Here is a 20955-nt window from a genome sequence, read left to right as displayed (position 1 = left end):
TCCTATACATATATACTTACTATAAATATATAATTCTCTATATAATTATATATATATATATATAATCTATTTAATATGCATAATATATATATATATATATATACTCATGCATAAATTCATGGGTCTTTAAACCATCCAAAATCCTTTGAGGCTTCCTTCTCCAGGCCAAGACCCAAATCCTTTGGTCCAAATAATCGAAACCCAATCCATTAAATTTAAACAAATAAATAAATACTTAATATTAAAACAACTAAATAAATGTATCACATAATCTAATAAGAATTAACAACCAAGTCATACCATACAAATAAAAATCAACACGCCAACAAATCAATCAACAATCAAGCACATCATCATACCAATAAATCAAATAAACAAATAAACAAATAATTAATTTAAAAGAAATAAATTCATTAAATTCATTTTAAAGGCAATTAATTTAATTAAATAATTCTTTAAAATATAGGGGTATTACAGTTTTTGAAAAACCTTTGTTAGCAATGACTCAACAACTCAGGCATTTGTATGTTAAGGTATGGGTAAAAGATCAACCTGTTAATTGAGTCTTGGTAGACAATGGCTCGGTTCTGAATGTTATTTCAGCAAACACATTGAAGAAACTTGGCAAGAGTATGGAAGATGTTATTCATACGGATGTGGCAATTTGTGGTTTCAACGGAGGCTCTACTGCACTAAAGGGATCCTTCCTTTAGAAGTAGAAGTTGGAGGTAGGACGTCTTTTGCGGCATTTTTTATTATTGAATCCACGGCTTCCTATAATTTATTATTAGGCTGTGACTGGATTCATCCAAATATGTGTATCCCATCATCATTACACCAGATGCTGATTTTTTGGGATGGAGATAAGGTAAAAATAGTAAATGCCGATGATAAGCCATTTGTGGCAAAAGTGTACTCGGCAGATGCTATTTTGTATGACAAAGAATGTGTTCCTATTCAATTTGTGGGAACAGGAGCCGATGGAAGACCAACCTCGGGAATCATGAGAAGAAGTCTTGCTGATCGTGAAATCGACGAGTTGCAGCAGGAGAATTCCAGGACGAAGGTAGAATTCTCTCGGCTTGCTATAATTGAAGAAGTTGTTGATGGAAGTGAAACTTGAAAGAGAAGTTGCTCGGCAGCAGGCCTTTAGGGCCGCTTGCATTAGGCTACAAGCATACATAGCCGAAAAACGATTAGAAAAAGAAGCAATAATAGAGCCAGGACCATCGGTTAATCTTACTGAGATTGATCGGTTCAGTAATGAAAAGTTGGATGCAATTCAGTTGGAAGACTTGGAGTTAGCACCAACTAAGCTCGATGATCTTAAAGCAGAAACTCAGGATCCGTTAAAGGAGGTGAATTTAGGCACTGACGTAGAGCCTAGACCAACTTATATCAGTGCATTGTTTGAACCAGAATTACAAGCCGAGGTTATCGGCATGTTGAAACAATACAGTGACTGTTTTGCTTGGAACTATGAGGAAATGCCGGGTTTATCCAGAGAATTGGTGGAACATCGGTTGCCTATTAAAGATGGCTACAAGCCATATAAATAGCCACCTCGTCGAATGTCTCAAGAGGTGGTAGATAAAGTCAAGGTGGAAATTGAAAGATTATTGGATGCTGGCTTTATTCGAACTACAAGGTATGTTGAATGGTTATCAAATGTTGTCCCTGTTATCAAGAAGAATGGAAAATTACGCATATGTGTTGATTTTCGAAACATAAACTTGGCAACTTTAAAAGATGAGTATCCAATGCCGATTGCCGATCAACTGATTGATGCGGCTGCAAAGCACCAAATTATGTCTTTTATGGATGGACACTCAGGTTATAATCAGATTTATATAGCCGAGGAGGACATTCCAAAGGCAGTTTTTAGGTGTCCTGGATCGATTGGAACTTTTGAATGGGTGGTAATGCCTTTTGGGTTGAGGAATGCTGGTGCCACATATCAGCGAGCCATGAATTCTATTTTTCATGATATGCTCGGCAAGTTTATGGAGGTATATATTGATGATGTGGTGGTGAAGTCAGCAACGAAGAAGGAACACTTAGTTCACCTTAAAACATCTCTTGAGAGGATGAGGGCTCATAAGCTAAAAATGAATCCAATAAAATGTGCCTTTGGAGTATTGGCAGGAAACTTTTTGGGTTTCTTGGTTCGTGAAAGGGGTATAAAGATTGATAGGAATAAAGTTAAGGCGATTATTGATGCTAGTGAGCCAAGAAGCAAGAAATAGTTGCAAAGGTTGCTTGGGCAAGTGAATTATCTTAGGAGATTTATTGCAAATACAGCTGGGAAGTTACATGTGTTTTCCCCGCTACTCAAGTTGAAGCCGATGGAAGAATTCAAATGGGATGATATACATCAAAGGGCATTTGACCAGATTAAGAAATATTTGTCGAGTCCTCCTGTTATGACGCCACCAAGGAAGAAATGGCCGATGAAGTTATATTTATCGGCTGCTGAAGAATCCATTGGAGCTATGTTAGCCCAAGAGAATGAGGCAGGAAGTGAACAAGCAATATATTATCTCAGCCGAGTTTTAACTCCAGTCGAGTGTAGATATACATCGATTGAGAAATTATGTTTGGCTTTGTATTTTGCAGCAATGAAATTAAGAGTCTATATGCTGTTTATTTTGGTTTATATTGTTTACCAAACCGATCTTATAAAGTATATGCTATCAAGGCCATTAATCACAGGCCGGATTGACAAGTGGGCTTTGGTACTAATGGAATTCAACTTTGCATATGTTCCACAAAAGACAATTAAGGGAAGAGCATTGGCAGATTTTTTTGCCGATCATCCCTCGCCTGAAATTGAGTCACAAGTATTTGATGAGCTTGACTCGGCATCCATATTCATGACTCCATGGACTTTAATGTTCGATGGGTTAAGTACCAGTGAAGGCTCGGGAGCTGGTATAGTGATAATATCCCCAACAGGGAATCAAATTTCGTTTTCCTTCTTTTTGGATTTCAGGTGTTCAAATAATCAAGCCGAGTATGAAGCATTAATTATCGGCTTGGAAATTCTGTTGGAAATGGCAGTCAAAGATGTCCACATTGTGGAAGATTCGAGTTTAGTGATTAACAAATTTAAAAAGACTTTAGATGTTTGAATTGGCAATTAAGACCATTCCATTCATTGGCAACCCAATTGGTTAATTAATTTCACAATGTGACTTTGGAATATAGACCAAGGGCCATGAATAAAATAGCTAATGATTTAGCACAGACAGCTTCAGGAGTTAGAGTGCCGAGTGGAATGAAGGAAAGAGTAATGAAGATTACATGCCGATCTCTTCCATCGGCTGAAACAAGAAATCAAATTATGGAAGAAGTCTTTGCCACTGATGTTGCCGAATTGGATGATGATGATTGGTGAATTCCTTACATCTTGTTCTTGCAACATCGAACTCCTGAAGTCGATCGAAGAATTAAAAGAAGTACAGTCGATTATGTGCTTATGGATGGAGATCTTTATAGAAGATCGGCTGATGATGGTTTGTTATTTCAGTGCATTAGCAAGTTTGAAGGTTTGAAGATTATGGCTGAGGTACATGAAGGGATATGTGGAACTCACCAAGCTGGCATAAAAATAAGGTAGTTGATACACCGATATGGATATTATTGGCTAGGAATGAGAAAAGATTGTATGACTTATGCAAAAGGCTGTATAGACTGTCAAAAACATGGTCCAATGTAGTAGGTCCCAGCAATAGAAGTGCAATTACTAGTTGAACCATGGCCTTTCAGAGGTTGGGCTACGGATCTAATTGGCAAGATTAATCCTCCTTCATCAAATGGTCATCATTGGATTATTCTAGCTACTGATTACTTTACTAAATGGGTAGAGGCCGAGGAATATGTATCGGTAACTCATAATATCGTTATATAATTTTTGGAGCGACATATCTTTCACCAATTTGGATTACTGGAAACAATTGTTGCCGATAATGGTTCTATTTTTCGAGCAAATGAAGTATTACAACTTGGCCGTGATATGCAGGTAAAAATGGTAACTTCAACACCCTATTATGCTCAAGGGAATGGTCAGGCCGAGGCTTCAAATAAAGTTGTTATTGAAATTATTGAGAAAATGATAAAAGACAAGCCGAGGCGTTGGCATGAAACCCTTTCAAAGGCCTTATGAGCTTATAGAAACTCAAAAAGGACAAGTACGGGAATAACTCCATATCGGCTAACATTTGGTCATGATGCGAGTTAAATGTTAAATCGGCAAGGGTAGCTTTGCAACATAATCTCATACCTGCCGATTATAACGAAGCAATGCTTGCAGAGTTGGAAGACTTAGATGAAGTCCAGAAACTTGCTTTCGATCACCTTATGGTACATAAAGCAAAAGTAATGAGGGCTTACAACAAAAGGATGAAGTTCAAGTCATTTGCAGAAGGTGATATGGTATGGTAAACAATTCTTCCACCTGGGAAGGTGGATAGAGTTTATGGCAAGTGGTCACCTACTTGGAAGGGTCCATATTTAGTTCATCAAGTATTGCATGGAGGCGCTTACAGGTTAAAAGATCTAGATGGTGAAATCCATGAGAGGCCAATAAATGGGAGATACCTTAAAAAATATAAGCCAACTATTTTTGAGCTCATGGAAGAAAAGAAAATTACAGTAAGTCAAAATAGTGTGGATTGTATTTTTATACAAGGTATGTAAAGATAAAGTTTGCTCCTATGATAAATAAGTAGTAGCATTAATATATATTGTGATAGCTAGATTGTTTAAAGAAAACTACCTTACTTCTAAAAGATTGTTAGAAAACCACATTACAGATCCATAATAATTGTCATGAGTTGATAAAAATTCAAGGTTGATTAAAGTTTTGATGAAATTCTTCAAATTGGGCTTTGAAACTTGCCCATGATACTCTGGTCTAATCGAGCTTGTAATAACCCGGATTTTCACGGATATTTTTTTTCCATTGTTTTTCCTTTCTGAGTTCAGTTCCTTTTTGCTTAGTGTCGTCTCGAGTGCTCTGGAGTGATTTTCAAGACTCATTTCTGTGGATTGACAACTTCCTTTGAGGACCGAGTCGTTTCCACATTTTTCGTTTTTCTACACTATTCACTTTTCGTCTTTTTCCCTATTTTGTTTTTTCCCTGTTTGACACTTTGCTGGCATAACCACACTTCTTGTGTTCGAAGTTGGTTTTTGACTTCATGTATCTCCATCTTGAGTGGTTTCCACGAAATACGTATCTTTACTTTTGCAAGAAAGTACTCTGGTTGCTCCCGGTGTCCATAGGGGCATGGATGCAAAGTTCTTTGAAATTATTTTCTTTTCTTGGGGTATTTTTCATAAATATCTTTTGAAGATATTTTATTTCAGGGGTTTTTAAGAAAATATTTTTGGAAGATATTTTCATTCTGGGCCATAAGTGCAGTTTTCACTTTTTGGAGGGGCCATTGTGCTATTAATGAAAGTTATTGCAAAATGTCTTATTTTGAGTCTGGATCCTCGTACGGGATTCATTTTCACATTTCGTAGAGTTGTGTACTCTTGGAATTTCCTCCTGGTCGATGTTTTCCAGTTTCAGGGTTTCTGACTCCGGTTTGCGCTAAACTTGTTTTGGGTATAAATTTCTGTTCGGGACTCAATTTTTGACGCCGTTTCTTTCGTTATTCATATTTTATCATTTTGAATCTTTTTTGTTCACAAAGTTTTGCCATTTGAGAGCGTCTGCTCAAATTTTACTTTTTCAAACCAGGCGGGGCCCGTTCGGGGCACTTTTTGAGATTTCTATAAAAGGGGGGTGAGATATTTCATTTTTCATCTTCTCCCCTCTTCATGCACGACCTGGAGCTCCCATGGCAGCCCAAGGGGTGTTGCCATCTTCTTTCTCCTCTTTTGGTTCACTTTTCCTTGATGGAAAGTCTTCGGCCTTAACGTTTGTTGTTCCCCTCGCCGTACTCTACCTTTCCCCCTTATTAGAATTCAGTTTTGACCATTTCTTGAGTTTGGTTTTGAGTTCAAGTTATCATTTTGATGGGGCTTTCATGGGGGTTATGTTCACGGCGTTGTCCCCAACAAAACCTAGTAGTTTCGTCGGATTCGGAGCCGTTCCATTTTGATGGCTTTTGAGATTTTCATCTCAAATTGAGGTAGGGAATGTTTTAGGATTTATATGTGGTGTATTGAGTATTTCTCATGATTATACAACTTATGTGTGGTGTATTGAGTATTTCTCATGATTTAGAAAGTTGGTAATTTTTATTTCTTTGTATAAGATTTAAAATTCATGATGATATATAACTTTGATTTGAATTGTGGCATGTTAGAAAATCATGTTTTAATATGTTTGTTAACATATATTAAATTGGTATTGATTGAATAAAAATTGCATATTTTATTTAATATTTATCTTTTGTGAAAGATTAAATCCCATGGCCGTACCTTGCATGAAATTAACTTGTGATATGCTTCTAAATTATGTCTTGGCATGTTATTTAACATACTTTAATTTGAGAGCATTTGGACAAGTATGAAAATCTAGAGATTTTAATTAAAATGATTAATTAAAATCTAATTAAGGGTTCCATTGGCCTAATTAAGTGTTTAACTTGATATTTGTGATAACTATGACTTATGTTCTAGCATATGTTAATTTGGAATCATTTGATGTTGTTTTAGAAGTTAGAGATTTGATTATCATGATTTAATTAAATTCCACTTTATTGTTCTTATGGCCTAATCGAGTTTTGATGTGGTGTATGTAATGACCATGCTATATTGTTTATCATGTATTAATTGGAGGCCATTTGATTGAGATTTGAAACCTAGGGAATTTAATTAGTTTATAGATTAAATTCCGTTTCTATGGTATTATTGATTAACTCATGTATTTGACATTGATAGTATGTTTAAAACATGACTTTTGACTTATAATGAATTTATGAGTTTATGTTTTGAATATTGGATTATATTGTTATAGCGTGTAACGAATCACACTTTGAAGATTCGACATTGTCATCCTATAGTAGTTATGGATTTAGAGCATGTGTTGTGTGGATACAATCTACTTGTGCATGGAAGGTGACTTAGTGCATTATATAAATTACGTATAAGTTGTGAACTTATTTGATTATTTTGGAGTCTTGGGACATTGTTACTGTGATATGGCTAAAGTTCGGCTTTAGTGCGGGAGGTATAAGTTCTCCCCAATTAAGATAGTGCGCACTAGGGTGGTCTTCCCAACGGGTTAATGCCCGAAATAACCAATTTGTTCTTGGTTTAGTCCAAGACGTGATGTCCAAGTCTTCCACTATTTGTTTTCGCATTCAATTCCAAGTTATCAATCATGTTTATATTGTGACTTTGGTTTTGGCTATTGGCGATTTGATGTTGTTAAGTACATCCATACTAAATTGGTATATTTAGTTGATTTAGCATTTAGATTTCAAGTTGATAACTTTGAGAATCTATATTTAGTTGCTTTGTGTAAGAATGTTTCTATCTGGTTGCTTTGTGTAAGTATGTTTCTAACTAGTTGCTTTGTGTAAGCATGTTATATCTTGTTGCTATGTGTAGCATGCTCTTGTGTTGTTGAAATTGCATAAAGGATGTGTTTTATGCTAGAAATGATCTTAGGTAGCTAGGATGCTCCTTGAGTCTCACCTTTGATATAGACGTTAGGTGGAATGAACCACAATGATTAAATCATGTACACTTGTAAAACGTAGGTCGATGTATGCTCATTTCCTACGAGTAGCTTTATGTTACTCACCTCTACGATACTGGGGCATATTTCAGGTACATGATACAAAATTGGAGATTGCAATTGCTTGGGTGATTTGCTGAGTTGAGCTTCTTTAGAAGCATTCTTGTTCACATGCAAGTGTTAGCATGTTCATGATTTGTCTATGAAATGTAATTTTTCCAACTTGGAAGTTTGACATGTCAAATGTTGTAAATGTATTGTAATGAGGCCATAGGCCATTGTAGCACATCTATTTTATCATATTACATACACTTGCATGCTCACTTTGGCAAATAATACCTTCCTTGATGAAACAAAAACTCTAAGTAGCATTTTTAGGGAGTTTTACCCTATTCTGTTCCAGGCGCATTTCGAGTATTTCACAATGAGTTTTTTTCATTTTTCCTCGCGAGTCACGTAGAAAACTTGATTTTGAGGGGGGTTTCTTTTGTGTTTTTCTAGAAAACATCATCTTGGCCCTCAAAAATTCATATTTTTCCAGAAAATCCTTGCTGCCAGGTTTTGCAAATTTTTAGTATAAATGTAGTTGGTACTATTCATCGACTTTTTTTTTAAAAATCGTCACGACCGATCTGAAACTTCCGGAGGTCTTGTGGGTGTATTTTAAGATTGCTTTTTCAATTTAGGCAATTTAAAAACCTCCCGAAACCCTATTTCCAAAACTTGGGCAGTAGCTCGGATTATTTTTTTTTCCTCTTGACCTGATTTTCTTGGGCACATTCTGGGCATTTTACAATGCATTTTTTTTTTTTGTTTCTGTCCGTTATTGGGGTAGGAAACTTGATTTTAGGGGGGGTTTCTTCTTTGAGTTTTTCCAAAAAAGTCCGTTTAAATGCCCGGTTTTACTTTGAGTTGCAGCAGTGGTAGGTTGTCCTCGTCGGGCCGCCATGACATCATTTTTGTTTTTGACCTTTCTCCCCCGTCCGGACTCCAAATTGAGTAAACTTTCTTTTGAACTTGACTAATTTGTCATTGTTTTTCCAGAGGTGTTCTCGATAGCACCTGAATCCACTTTTTACAAAATGACCATTTTGCCCCTAGGTTCTTTTTGTCTGTTTTTGAAACGACACTTCTGCATTTGTTTCCTTTGGCTTCCGTGACATCATTGAGGGTCACATTGGTATCTTAGAGACACATTGTATCTCTAGAGACCGTTGTTTCACCTTTTGCTTCCACATTTCGGATCCATTATTGGGTCATCTTTTGGTCATCACTGACACACCGGGTTTACAAAACTTGGGCCGTCACAGAGCTTCGTTTCTGCCTGCTTTTTGGACTGCTCTAACTTTGGCATTCGAGTCTGGAGTGCTTTGAACCTTGGGGCAGCAACTTCTGCTTCTTTCTTTAGTTCTACCATTTTGTTGCTGAGTTGTGATTTGTCTTTTTGAAGCTGAGCTAGTTGTGTTTGAAGCTTTTTCTCCCTTGCATCCAGTTCAACAACTTCTCTTTTCAATGACAAGTGCAATTCTTTTCCATTTTTCAAAGATTGAGCAAGCAGTTCTTTTTCTCGGGTTTGAACAGCATAATGGTTGAGAGTTTGAGTAGACTCGGCATAAGCAGTAATCATGGAAGGGACTTGAAGTTGGAAGTTCTTGAAGAGAGCTTGGTCACCTAAAGAGAATCTTGGGTAACTACTCAAGAAGGACAAGGTTTCAGTTAACTCATTTTTGAATGAAGGGGCTAAAGACAAGTTTTGTTGCACCATTTGAGATAGGATCTGGATGTCTTTTGTTACTTTTGGGGGTGTGTCAAAGGTTTGTTCAGTTGGAATTTCAGGAGGTTCAAGATCAGGTGAGTCAAAGACAGAATCAAATAAAGAGTCAAGGGTTGCAAAGGGAGAGCTTAGATTGGTACTGACAGGATTAGTTGGAATAGCCGAGCCTTGTTGTACCTGAAATATGCCATAGCTATAATAAGTTTACAAGAACAGGTCATAAAAAAATGTATATATATATATATATATATATATATATATATATATATATATATATCACTACTTACTTCATCAGAATCTCCAATTTGTTCACCAATTGAAGTTGCAGCCAGGTTTGGGGAAGACACTAGAGACCTTGACTTTTGTCCTACTGATACTTCAATTTTGTCTTCATCTTCGACATGATCAGTAGAGATTTCTTGAATTGATTTTTGATTTGAGGAGACTGGAGCTTTCTGAAAATAATGCCGATTTAATTATATTCAAGGAGTAATATATATATAAGATCAGGCAACAAAGAAATTACATAGGTAGATTCGGTAGCAGGTTTCTTCTTCTTGGAGATGACTTCATCATCATCCGCTTCATCATCATCAATCAAATCAAAGTGTCTCTTGGCTCTTGACTTCTTGGGTTTCTTTCCTATGGTTTTCCTTCTTGTAGCTTTCTGGAAAAGAAGTTTAAGTAAGGGAATGATATACATCAAAAAGGATATATATGACTTAATTAGGAGTGTTACCTGAGTGGCCGAAGATGGGGAAATACTTTTCAAAGGAACATAGAAATCAATGTGAGTTTCTTTAGATTTGGTAACAGATTTCTTTGGTGCATTGGAATATGTGCCTGGAATTTTATTATCCATTGTTAAGTGATCATATAAACCAAACAGAAGTATTGTGGAAAAGACAAGGATAAAAAACTTACTTTGTCGAGAGTGAGATCTGGTCCTACCTGCAGGAGCTGTAGGAGGAGAACGAGTTGGTGCAATATTTGGTATTTTCTTTGGCTCAGGAGTGGTAGTAAGATCAACGGGTTCAATGGAATCCACACCTTGAAAATTGAGGGATATGAATTTGTAGGAACCAAGGAGGGTGGACACAAGTTGACTACAATCTACAGTCCTGGTAAATTGATATATGAAGCCCACCAGGTTTCAAAGCTTGGATTTGTATGCGGTTCTTCTAGAAAGGACTTGTACTGAAATTCTTGAAGACGTTCGGTAAACCGATTGGTAACATCTTGAATCTGTTCACTGTTTGAGAGCTTAACCCGCTTGTGATAGTTCTTGTTGTAAGAAAAATGGGGAGGCACTGGGATCATTTGGGTCAATCCAAATTGCCGAGCTAACTGTGCTGGGTTGTAAAACTCAACCCCAGTTCGGCTCTTAGGCAAATTGGGAGCAACGGTATTGCAAGGTATATCCTTTGCAATCAAGAAATGGCCCCATGAAGTGATATAAAGGTCAATATGTTTAGGTGAAGACTCAGCAGTAGGAGGAAACAACCAAGATGGAGCTAATTGACAATTGGAAAAAGGAAGGAATTGGGATTGAGTCCTGATCTTGCATTGATGATAGAAAAATTGAAAACAGTCATTAAAGGAATGGTCTTTGGGTTTGACTCTAGCATATCCGAAAGACAGCAAAGGATCATTTGGAGCAAGCCAAATGGGAAGAGCTAGTTCAGGAAAATATGCATGTAACCAGAATTGGTAAAGCCAAAGTGGTCCTTCAGACCTTGAAAAGTTGGACGTAATGAGGTCAGACAAGCCTCTGTATAAAGAAGCTAAGAGAAACGGAGCTAGTGGCATGGGTTTTCCTTGCGATAGGGCAATGGCCAGTTGAGTAAGGTCCTTGGTGATCTGAATGGCAGTGGCACGCAACAGATATCTACATAACCACAATAGTAGAAACCCTATATGTTCTTGTTCATCTACATCGGTCCCTTCTTCCCCTAACATTTCTTTTAAGAAAGGACCATGTGATTGCACATAGGGTTTAGTCCCTTTTTGTTCTGGAAAATAAAAAGAGATCTCTTCATCTTGAAGGAGATAATTGATTTTATCTCCCCTAAGCTTTAACCCCGTTAAAAAACAGACTTCCCTCAAGGTAGGAGCCATCATACGACAGTGCAAGTGTAGTGAATTGGTTGTGGGAGACCAAAAGTGTAAAGAAGCAAAAAACAAGGCTCGGTCAAAAGTAAAAGGGATCTTACTAAGCTGGATGAGGTCATAAATTCCCATCCTTTTCCACTGTTCTCCTTTCGCTACTGATACACGATCCACCCAGTCGTTCCATTGGAGCATTGGTGGATGCCAATTTCTAATAGAGAGGGTTGGTCTATCTCCTTCCGCTGTCAGATAGAGAGGTTTTGAGAAAAGAAGTTGTTGCTCGGCTTGGGGCCAAGTCCTTTAGCGTTCTATGTGATATCGATCAAGGTGGTGGTATTCAGGTCGGTAGGGGCTAGGGTTTTGATTACAGATTTTGTCATTTGGGTATGCGATGTTGCTTCGGGAGAGGGATTTTCCAAGGTCAAATCACTTTACTTCTGTGATTTTGAAGCCATAGTTGCAAGAAGAATTTGGTTGCAGACAGAGTTTTAGAAAGAGAAGAACTTTGATAGAATGAGAGGATTTCGTTTGCAGAGTTTCGTTTAAATGAGAGAAGAGATGTGTTTTTAGTGAAAAATGAAAGGATCATCACAATGTAATTAATGTATGACAAAATGGGTTAGTGTGATTGGCATTTTTTGGAAATCTACTCCTGATATAACTCAAAAGATTATATGATACGTTTGCTATGTCCCAATGCAATGAGTGTATTCAAATTTTAGAAGTCGAAGGGTTAAAACGGCTACCAAAATTGGGGGGCATTGTTGACACCTACTTTGGCATTTGAGTTGTAGACCCATCTTCGGCCCAATCATGGATCCATAAATCCGAATGACCTCAACACCCATTTTGGTAATTTGGATTTGGGATTTAATTGGGCTTGATAAACATTAACATGGTATTATGGGCCAAGAGTATATGGGCCTGATAAATGATGATGTTCAAGAACTTGGGTTGAACAAAAATTGGGCTGAGGATACAGTGATTAGTTCGGGCTTGGAAGTATGGCTTTAAAAGCACTGGATTTGGGTCATGATTGGGCTGAAGGGATTCGGATCAACAAATCAGTTGAAACAAGGCTTATCAGTGTTATGTATGAAAGGATTACAGATAAAGGAACAGTGATGCGGTAGGTTTTACACAGGGTAAAGTTGCACGCAAAGGCTTATTGATCGGATAGGAATAGATAGGAATATTTTTGAAATCTTTTGAGACACTTTATGTTAGGTAGGATTTATATGATTACTAGATTTTAGTTAGGAATTAATCTTTATCTATGAATATCAATTTGAGTTTGAATTTAGTAGTTAGTGAGAGTTTTATTGTAATTAGAATGCTAATTGGTAGGAATTTGTTTACAATTTTTTCTATAAATAAACAAAGAGGTATGCTGTACTAAAGGTCCAGCACCCTCAGAATCTTTATTATTATTTGTTTGTTTCTTCAAGCCTTTCTAAGAATAACATCCTTACTATTTTTTCTTCATCTCTATCTCTTTATCTCAATCTCTCGGTATCTCTCCTCATTCTTTCTTTATTCTTTCCCTTTCTTTTCTTGCTATATCTGTTTTCCTCCATTTTCTATTCTCTTAATCTTTACTATAATTTATTCATTGAAAAGTCATTTTAACTAAGGCAGTTCTTGAACTCTAAGAGGAGTATCACTGTTCTCTTTATCCTCGCATCGTCTGAAAGTCAACTCTTGAAAGGGACTACAAGTTGACAATTTATAATCGAACCATATATTTGGTTTTGGCACGCCCGTTTTCCATTCAATTCCAAATCGGATCTTAGGAGCCGATTTTAGGGTCAACACTTTTAAACCATATTCTTAACTTAAATAGTGAATGTATTGTGGAGTCGATACAGATGCTTTTAAAATAAAAATAATAAAAAATAAAATAATGGATGGGATCATAAATGTTAATGGTTGGGCTGGTTGGGTCAATTATAGGCTGGAACGAACGGAATGACTAAAGATTTGGGTTGACCCCTTTTTAAAAATGACATCCCAATGTGACCCAGCCCACCACTTGTACTATGATATAAGTTATTCAGAAGTGCTAAATCATTTCACTATATGTCAATCCACACCCACTAGTAACACAAGTCAGTGTGGGTTGTTACAAATAGCATCGAGTCTGATCCAATCGAAAATGTGCTAGCGGGGATGTTGGTTCTTTTAGAGGGTGGATTGTGGTGATCTTGTGGGTGGGTGTGAGTAAGGCACTGACAAACTATCATACTGCTAAGTTACGGGTGTACAATCTCATATCGTTTGGGTGTGAAAAGAGAAAGTACTATATATGTAGGATTGATAGACTCCAAATGATATGAAATATTTTGGGATAAAATTTAAAAATAAAACTGTACTAGTCTAAAAGGAATAATATAATACCATGCGGTGAATTAGGTGCTCAAAACTATAGAAGAAGATTCCAAGGCAAGTAAAGATTAAAAAACGAATGGTGAGATTTTCTCAAAGTATCATTTTCAAAAGGTTTCTTTAGTTTTTTTAAGAATATTTGATTATCCTAAAAGAAGATGAAAAAGAAGTCAAATCTAGGGGGAAGAACATATCGTTATTGAATGATCAAAAATAGATGCCCAAACAGTTCACCAGCAAACGTGGTGCAAGTTAAATACAATATTACTATGTATAAAACAGCATGTGATCCCACAGTTTCCATAGATCAACGTGACACCTTAAACAAATGTACCAATATAATTTTTGAAAAATGAAGTTTAGTCAAAGAGTTCTGCTATTTATTCCTACAAATAAAAATTTACTATTTCACCTTGTTTATGTGACTAATTATGTATCAAAAATAATAGAACTCATTTAAAAATAAATTAAATAGAGAATACAACATGCTACATCGAGCATGCAATATGCATGCATTCATAGCGTAAACTTTCTTATAATACATGCAACTTATTGCATCAAGGATGCAAACACTGTAATACTATTAAATAAACAAATGCAACACTTGGTGTCATAACAATGTTATGTGATTTTGCATTCTCAATCAATTTAATTACACTGGATGTTACTAATTCGAGTCCTCTCCAAAACATTTGTCTCCATAACATTTGTGATTTGATTATTATTTTTTATTTTTTTATTTTTATTATTATTATTTTTTTTTCAGAATATGTGTTACATTCTAAAAATTGGACATTTTGATAGATAATAAACCACTGGATACATTAAAATATAGATGGCAACAAAGTATTGAGATCTGTACTATTTGTAATTAAACAATGGGGCTCATCTACTTCGCCACTAACCAAAGGTCCAAAGCTCACGTCAACTAAAATGCTGCATGTTTATTAGATAAGTATACCAATGCCCTGTTCATCCAATATCTTCTATAAAGCATTGAATGAGCAAAGTCTCCCTAAAACGCCACATAGCTCAAATTCTTGTGCACAACTCACTTAGGTCTCAATTTAGAGGAGTGCTAGCCACATAATGACCATAGTGACCCTGCTAGTTTTGGTTTAATTGAGGTAGTTTTGGTTTAATTGAGGAGTGCTAGTGAGAGTTGGACACTTGACACTCAACTGTTACGGAATGGTTAAAAATTGATGTGGTTGATTTTTCAACCAATCACAATACATGTGAAATATAAATATAAAATTTAAAGAAGTCATGATTGTTGGCATATAGGGAAAGGTATATGTCAAAACAGTTACAGTTCACATCTATTGTGGGACTGTCGAGAGCGGCAGTCACCCCAAGCATTCCGGTTACCGTTCACAGGTGTTGTGGGAGTGTCGAGAGCGACAATCACCCCAAGCACTCCTCAATTTAACCCAAAACTATCAGGGGCACCATGATCATTCTGTGGTTAAAGATAGTGGGAATGTTGTAATTTGGGTACCCCATCTAGTAAATGTTGGTTGGGCCCACTCTAGAAATATAGTTATTCCAAGAGAAAGACTTCCATGAAGTACCAGTGGTAATATCACGTAATCTAGTGTCATCAACCAATCATACCTTGTCATACAAGAAAAAGTGTATTTAATTAGTTGGATCTCTTATTACTTGTCATCATTAATATACCACGAACATTAAAGTATTTTTCTGTTAAAAGAAGGATCGACCTTGCAATAAAAGGCCCAATTTTCAACTATATATCTTACTATGTAGTTATGAAGTGTTGCACTATACAATAATCAGGCCGCTAGGCATTTTGTGTAAGATGGAGGGGAGGAGAGCCTCTGAACTCGTTTGGCACCCGACTATAGACCTTGGTAACAACTCACTCGCGTGGACAATTCCGGCTCGTCTTGCAAACTATACTAAGCTTTTTAAGCTCAATGTTAGCTTCAATTCGTTATCCTCGAAATTGTGTTGGGGCAATAATATAATTTTTTTAGTAATTTCAGTGACTTACAATAGTGAAATTATATATATATATATCTGTGCCTGTCTGGTTCAGTACTCAATTAGTCTCACCAGTCACCACCTCGCCCTGGCTTGTTTTCCTTGCTCTTGAGCATAACAACCTCTCTGGTTCCATTCTAGACTCTTAGGGGTGGAAATAGCTTATACAAACTTCAGTCCTTAACCCTTAATCATAACTACTTTTCTAGAACCATTCATGCTTACCTTAGTGTGAGCTCTTTAGGCTTTAGAACTTTAGACCTTTCTAAGAATGTTCTCAATGGAAGCTAACCCATTAGTCTCTCCAACCTATCCTCACTTGTTGTTTTGAACTTGGAGACCAACTATCTTGATAATCAAATCCCGGAAACTCTGAACAAACTATGAAGAGAGAACCATTTTAACGGTCACATTTCTGCCACTATCGGGAATATATCCGCACTCATACAACTCGAATTAGCTCGAAACAATCAAAGTGGAGAAGTCCCTGCCTCTATTGGTGTTTTATTCAATCTAAGTTCTTTTAATGTTTCGTATAACAACCTTTCTCGTTCTGTTCTTAGTCTGCCCTCTAAAAAATGGGAGTACAAATGTAGAAACGAAGATTGTCCTTCATATATATTAAAAAAAAAACACATCGTCTTCCTAGCTGACGTGGCACCCAATGAGATTCAGACGCTTATCTAAAAAAAAGAAAAAAAAATTAAAAATGATATTACTCATCTTCTCATGGGTTAAACACAGTAAACCACATTTTTCACATGGGAAAAAACATATTTTAAACCCCACAAACAAACCCTACATGTTCTTACTCTACACTCCCATCACTATTCAGCATTCACTCCAACTTCAATCTTCATCAATCAACCGAAGTTTTACACCAATCCCCTACTCCTCCTCCTCCTTTAATCTAACTATTGGAACCGAAATCACTCAAATTCGTGGCGAAAATCAAGAGTTCCCAAATTCAAAGTTTCTAGGATTCTATTATACTTATTCATTCTAACTTCAACTACATCAAATTAATATAATTAAACATTATAAATATGCAATGCGACTTTGTAATTGCGCATTTAATACAATCAAACCTCAATCTCATCAATTATTTTTGAATTCCACATGTTCATGTATAGCACACATGGCCACAGTGATTTCTCAATTATCACTTAAGTTTGAAATCTAAACACAAGCTATGGTACAGAAATTATCAATCTCACCAGCTTCCCACCGTTCGTACTTAGCTAAGATTCATATTATATATATAAAGCTGATATACACACACACACACACACACATACATACACTGCCATTCTATATACATATATATGTATGTACCTTTGCCAGAGTATTCCATTGTCGATCATCAATCTGGCCGTCAGTCATATGAGCCTTCTCAAACCATTGTCGTGGCATAATTAAAACACCAGAAAAAGAGACAACAACATTATTTTTAAGGAAACATTTCCAAATAACAGGAACCAAAATAAACGAGCAAAAATTCAGACTAGTAAGGATTTGTGATCTAAGATAGGCAGGGTTAAATAAAATTAAAATGGCTGATGATTTCAACATTAATACGGCCTAGGCACAATCCAAGTATTAGACAGTCCATTCTTGTTCTTCTTCTGGTTCTTCTTCAAGTGGTGACGATAGATGGTTTTATTTTTCAAGTTGAGGAAACCCAAATCAGTACATCCATAACCACCTTCTTTTGCAGGTTCGTCAGTGAAGTAAATGGAATCGGGGATGAACGTCCCAGGAGAGAATCATGGGCCCAGAGAGAGACTGACAGTGATTGGGACCAACAAACAATACTCGATCATCACCTAAAGCTTGGTACATGTACCCATTCTTTGCTCCTAAAATCGAACTTATACACATCAAATGCAACTGTCTTGCCAAGAACAGCCCGAGAATGATACCTTTGAACTATTAACAGATCCCCTGACAGACTCCGCTAGAAATGGTCTACAAGACCAACATTTCACCACCTTATTGACAACACTCATTGTGGGAGGCAAGGATTGAGTTATGAAACCACACTTTGGAGAGGCCGTTGTGAAGATCCCAAGATTCTAAACCCCAAGTGGGCAAGTATAAAAAAGTTGGTGCTCACGTAAGTATACGAGGTCGGTGTAGCCTCGAAATCTTACCATAAGGTAGTCCATGAAGGGTCCCCAATCCTGCAGAAAGCAAGTTGCCATTCCGAGTACCCTTGGATGGCCATCACCGTGCAATTGTCTCCGTCTTCATTGCTATTGTTGTTGGAATATGGAGGGGGTGAGGAAAATGCTATCTTTTAAAATAAATCTCGACATATATGTTCAGACGAGATGGCTGAAATCTGCTCTGGAATGGTGTAATCCGTAGTAACAGAGGAGGAGGAGGAGGCGGAGTTTTTGCAGCGGCGGAGAGATGAAATGACACAAGGAAGGGTCTCAATAGGAGGAAGGGGGGATGTAAGGGAAAGAGTGGTCTATGATTAATGGGTTGTAGAGGTAGATGGAAGCGTTGCGAGGGTGAATATAGGCTAACCAACCATGAGAGGAACCAAAGCAAATGGCATCGTCTGGTGGAAGAAAGTCCCTCTGCCATGGAAGGGGAACATTCTTCTCCTTCTTGATCTTCTTCTTCAATACTAATTTCTTTCCTTCAACACTCAACAGGTCATAGTAATCTTCATTAATATTAGTGTTAGTACCATTGTGCCCTACTTCTTCCGATCGATTCGGATTCAGATTCCTCTTTCTCATCCATTTTGGTAGTAGTAAGCTTGGCAAAGGACAATTCTTCCTCGCCCTCAGCAACCAATAAGCCAGAAGGTACCATCAAACCCGGCTGCGGTGTCCTATTGTTGGGCAACAGGATTTCTTTTCCTTCTTCTTCGTCAACTCCCGCCGTTGCCATCACCACCGTCGCTACCACTTGATGAGGCATCATCATCGTCGACGAAAAGCTAACAGATGATCTCCCAAAGCAAAGGGGGAATCCAAGAGATGATGATGATGGCATTGATCTCACCAATGATGACAAGGATTTGATTCCATGAAGAGTACTCGGACCAACACTACCGGAGGAGGAGGCTTTGAAAAATCTCGCCGGCCGATGAAGACAATCGCTACTCGGTGGCCATAGTTTCATCATAGTTGGTTGTCGTCGTTGGGGTCGTATTCGGCGGTCAGAGTACAGTGCTCCTCGATTGCCTATAAGAAATCTTTATTACTCCCTACTCCTAAACCCTAGAAGAGAGGGAGATTCAGACCAATGGAAAGGTGTTTGATCATACCATCCATTTTGATTGGATGAACAAGGAACTAAAAAGGGCAAAATACACATAAAGGCTTGTTTGGATTGGTATTTGAAAGTTAGTTTCTGACTTTTTGGTTTTGAAAGTTATTTTGAGCAGCTTTTGACTAATTTTTTGTCTTGGGCAAACTACAATGACCTTCTTGATGTTTGGCCTAATTGTAATTAAACTTGAGATTTGTCAAATTTTTTTTTTTTTCCCGCAAAGACACCCTATGTCAGAACTATAAATTTACTTATTTACCCTCACTATTATATTATTAAAAAAAAAATTAAATGCAAAAAAAATCCTGAACTATTGGCTTTCTTGTTTATCCCATAGTTACTCACTGCTAGGTGGTCACCACGTGGCGTGCCAAAAAAGGGTGTCAACACAAACATAGACCTACTGTCCTTGACAAAGGAATGTATCCTTCTCATTCTGTCCCATTGAAGGTGCTTCCCAAAAAGGACTATTAAGTATTAAGCACAGCGTTCATGAGAAGAAGTGCAGGACTTTTAAGTATTAAGCAAAGAATTCATGAGAAGAAGTGCAGGGAAAACGGCAATAAATTGAGCTGTCAAAATAACATATGCAGTAAAAATTACGACACCAACACTAAGAAAAAATGCAAGGGAAATACCAGATAAATTAAACCACCAGTTATAGCGACTGTTGAAAGAAAAAAGTGAGCAACTGATGACCCCTTGTCAGAGAGTCCAAAACAGCAAAATAAAATTACAAACATAAACAAAAGAGCACGTCTTGATAGAAAATGTAAAGGCATGCTGAACAGCATCCCAAGCACAAACAGTAAAAGGCTTGATACTGAACGCTTTGTGAATTCACGCCCTTGACCAAAACAATCTGCATCACATATGTAACTTGTTAGTATATTTTAAGTGAGCTAACTGGGTGTAGTAATAAAATGTCCTTGAGTCATGCATGTGAATTTTACGTGTGCTAGAGAAATAGAATAGACATAAAGCTTTCTCAAAGAGGTGGATGATTTCCTCAGATTCTTGGAGATGCATCACCAGGAGGTGGTGAATGGTGTTGTTGACACCCGAGTGTGGATGCTATCTTCTCAGGGAGGGTTGATGTGCGCTCGTTCTATAGGGTCCTGTCGGATGATAGACCGACACTAGCTTTTCCATGAAATGCCATTTGGCGCACGAAGGCACCTCTTGAGGTGGCCTTTTTTGCTTGGCCATTTGTTATGAGGATGATTTTGACCCTGTACAACCTGAGGAGGAGGAGATAGATTGTGAATTGGGCTTCCATGTGCAAGAGGAATGAAGAGTCGGTTGATCATCTTTTATTGCACTGCCTTGTGGCAAGGGTAGTTAGGCTTTATTTTGCCTTTGTTGGAGTTCAGTCTTCGGAGTATTCAAACCATGTCCTTGTCATGTTCGTCTGAAAATGAGAGGTCCAAGCTTAGATTAATGTAGTTTAGGAAATGAAACATTTAGCAAAATTTCCTTTAAGAAAACATAGTGGGTAGAAATATTTTTTTGGCTTGATAATATTCTTGCTGAGGTTTTGCTAGCTATTAAAAATGACTGCAATTGTGTTTGTTTATGAGTTAATATATTGATCTTGTTAGCCAGATCATGGCGGGGAAGGGCAATGGAAATTTGAAATCAATACAGACAATAATATATCTTTATTAATTGAAAATTATAAGTAGAAGCA

At 37.1% G+C, this 20955-nt stretch overlaps 1 protein-coding gene across 1 annotated transcript; it reads left to right on the top strand.

Moving 5' to 3' along the window:
* Positions 1 to 2345: 2345 nt before the first annotated feature.
* Positions 2346 to 3131, top strand: LOC132314182 (uncharacterized). Its single transcript, XM_059813077.1, has one exon. It carries the CDS (start codon positions 2346 to 2348, stop codon positions 3129 to 3131), a length of 786 nt encoding a protein of 261 aa, XP_059669060.1.
* Positions 3132 to 20955: the final 17824 nt, after the last annotated feature.

The sequence above is a fragment of the Cornus florida genome, unplaced genomic scaffold (genome assembly GCF_030987335.1).
Source record: "Cornus florida cultivar Cherokee Brave unplaced genomic scaffold, ASM3098733v1 CherokeeBrave_3.0.0_Hap2_Chr06, whole genome shotgun sequence".
NCBI lineage: Eukaryota > Viridiplantae > Streptophyta > Magnoliopsida > Cornales > Cornaceae > Cornus > Cornus florida.
This window is presented reverse-complemented; position numbering and strand designations above follow the sequence as displayed.

Bases quoted from the DNA above. Each gene is read 5' to 3' on its own strand.
- LOC132314182 (XM_059813077.1), top strand. From the start codon at position 2,346: ATGGAAGAATTCAAATGGGATGATATACATCAAAGGGCATTTGACCAG.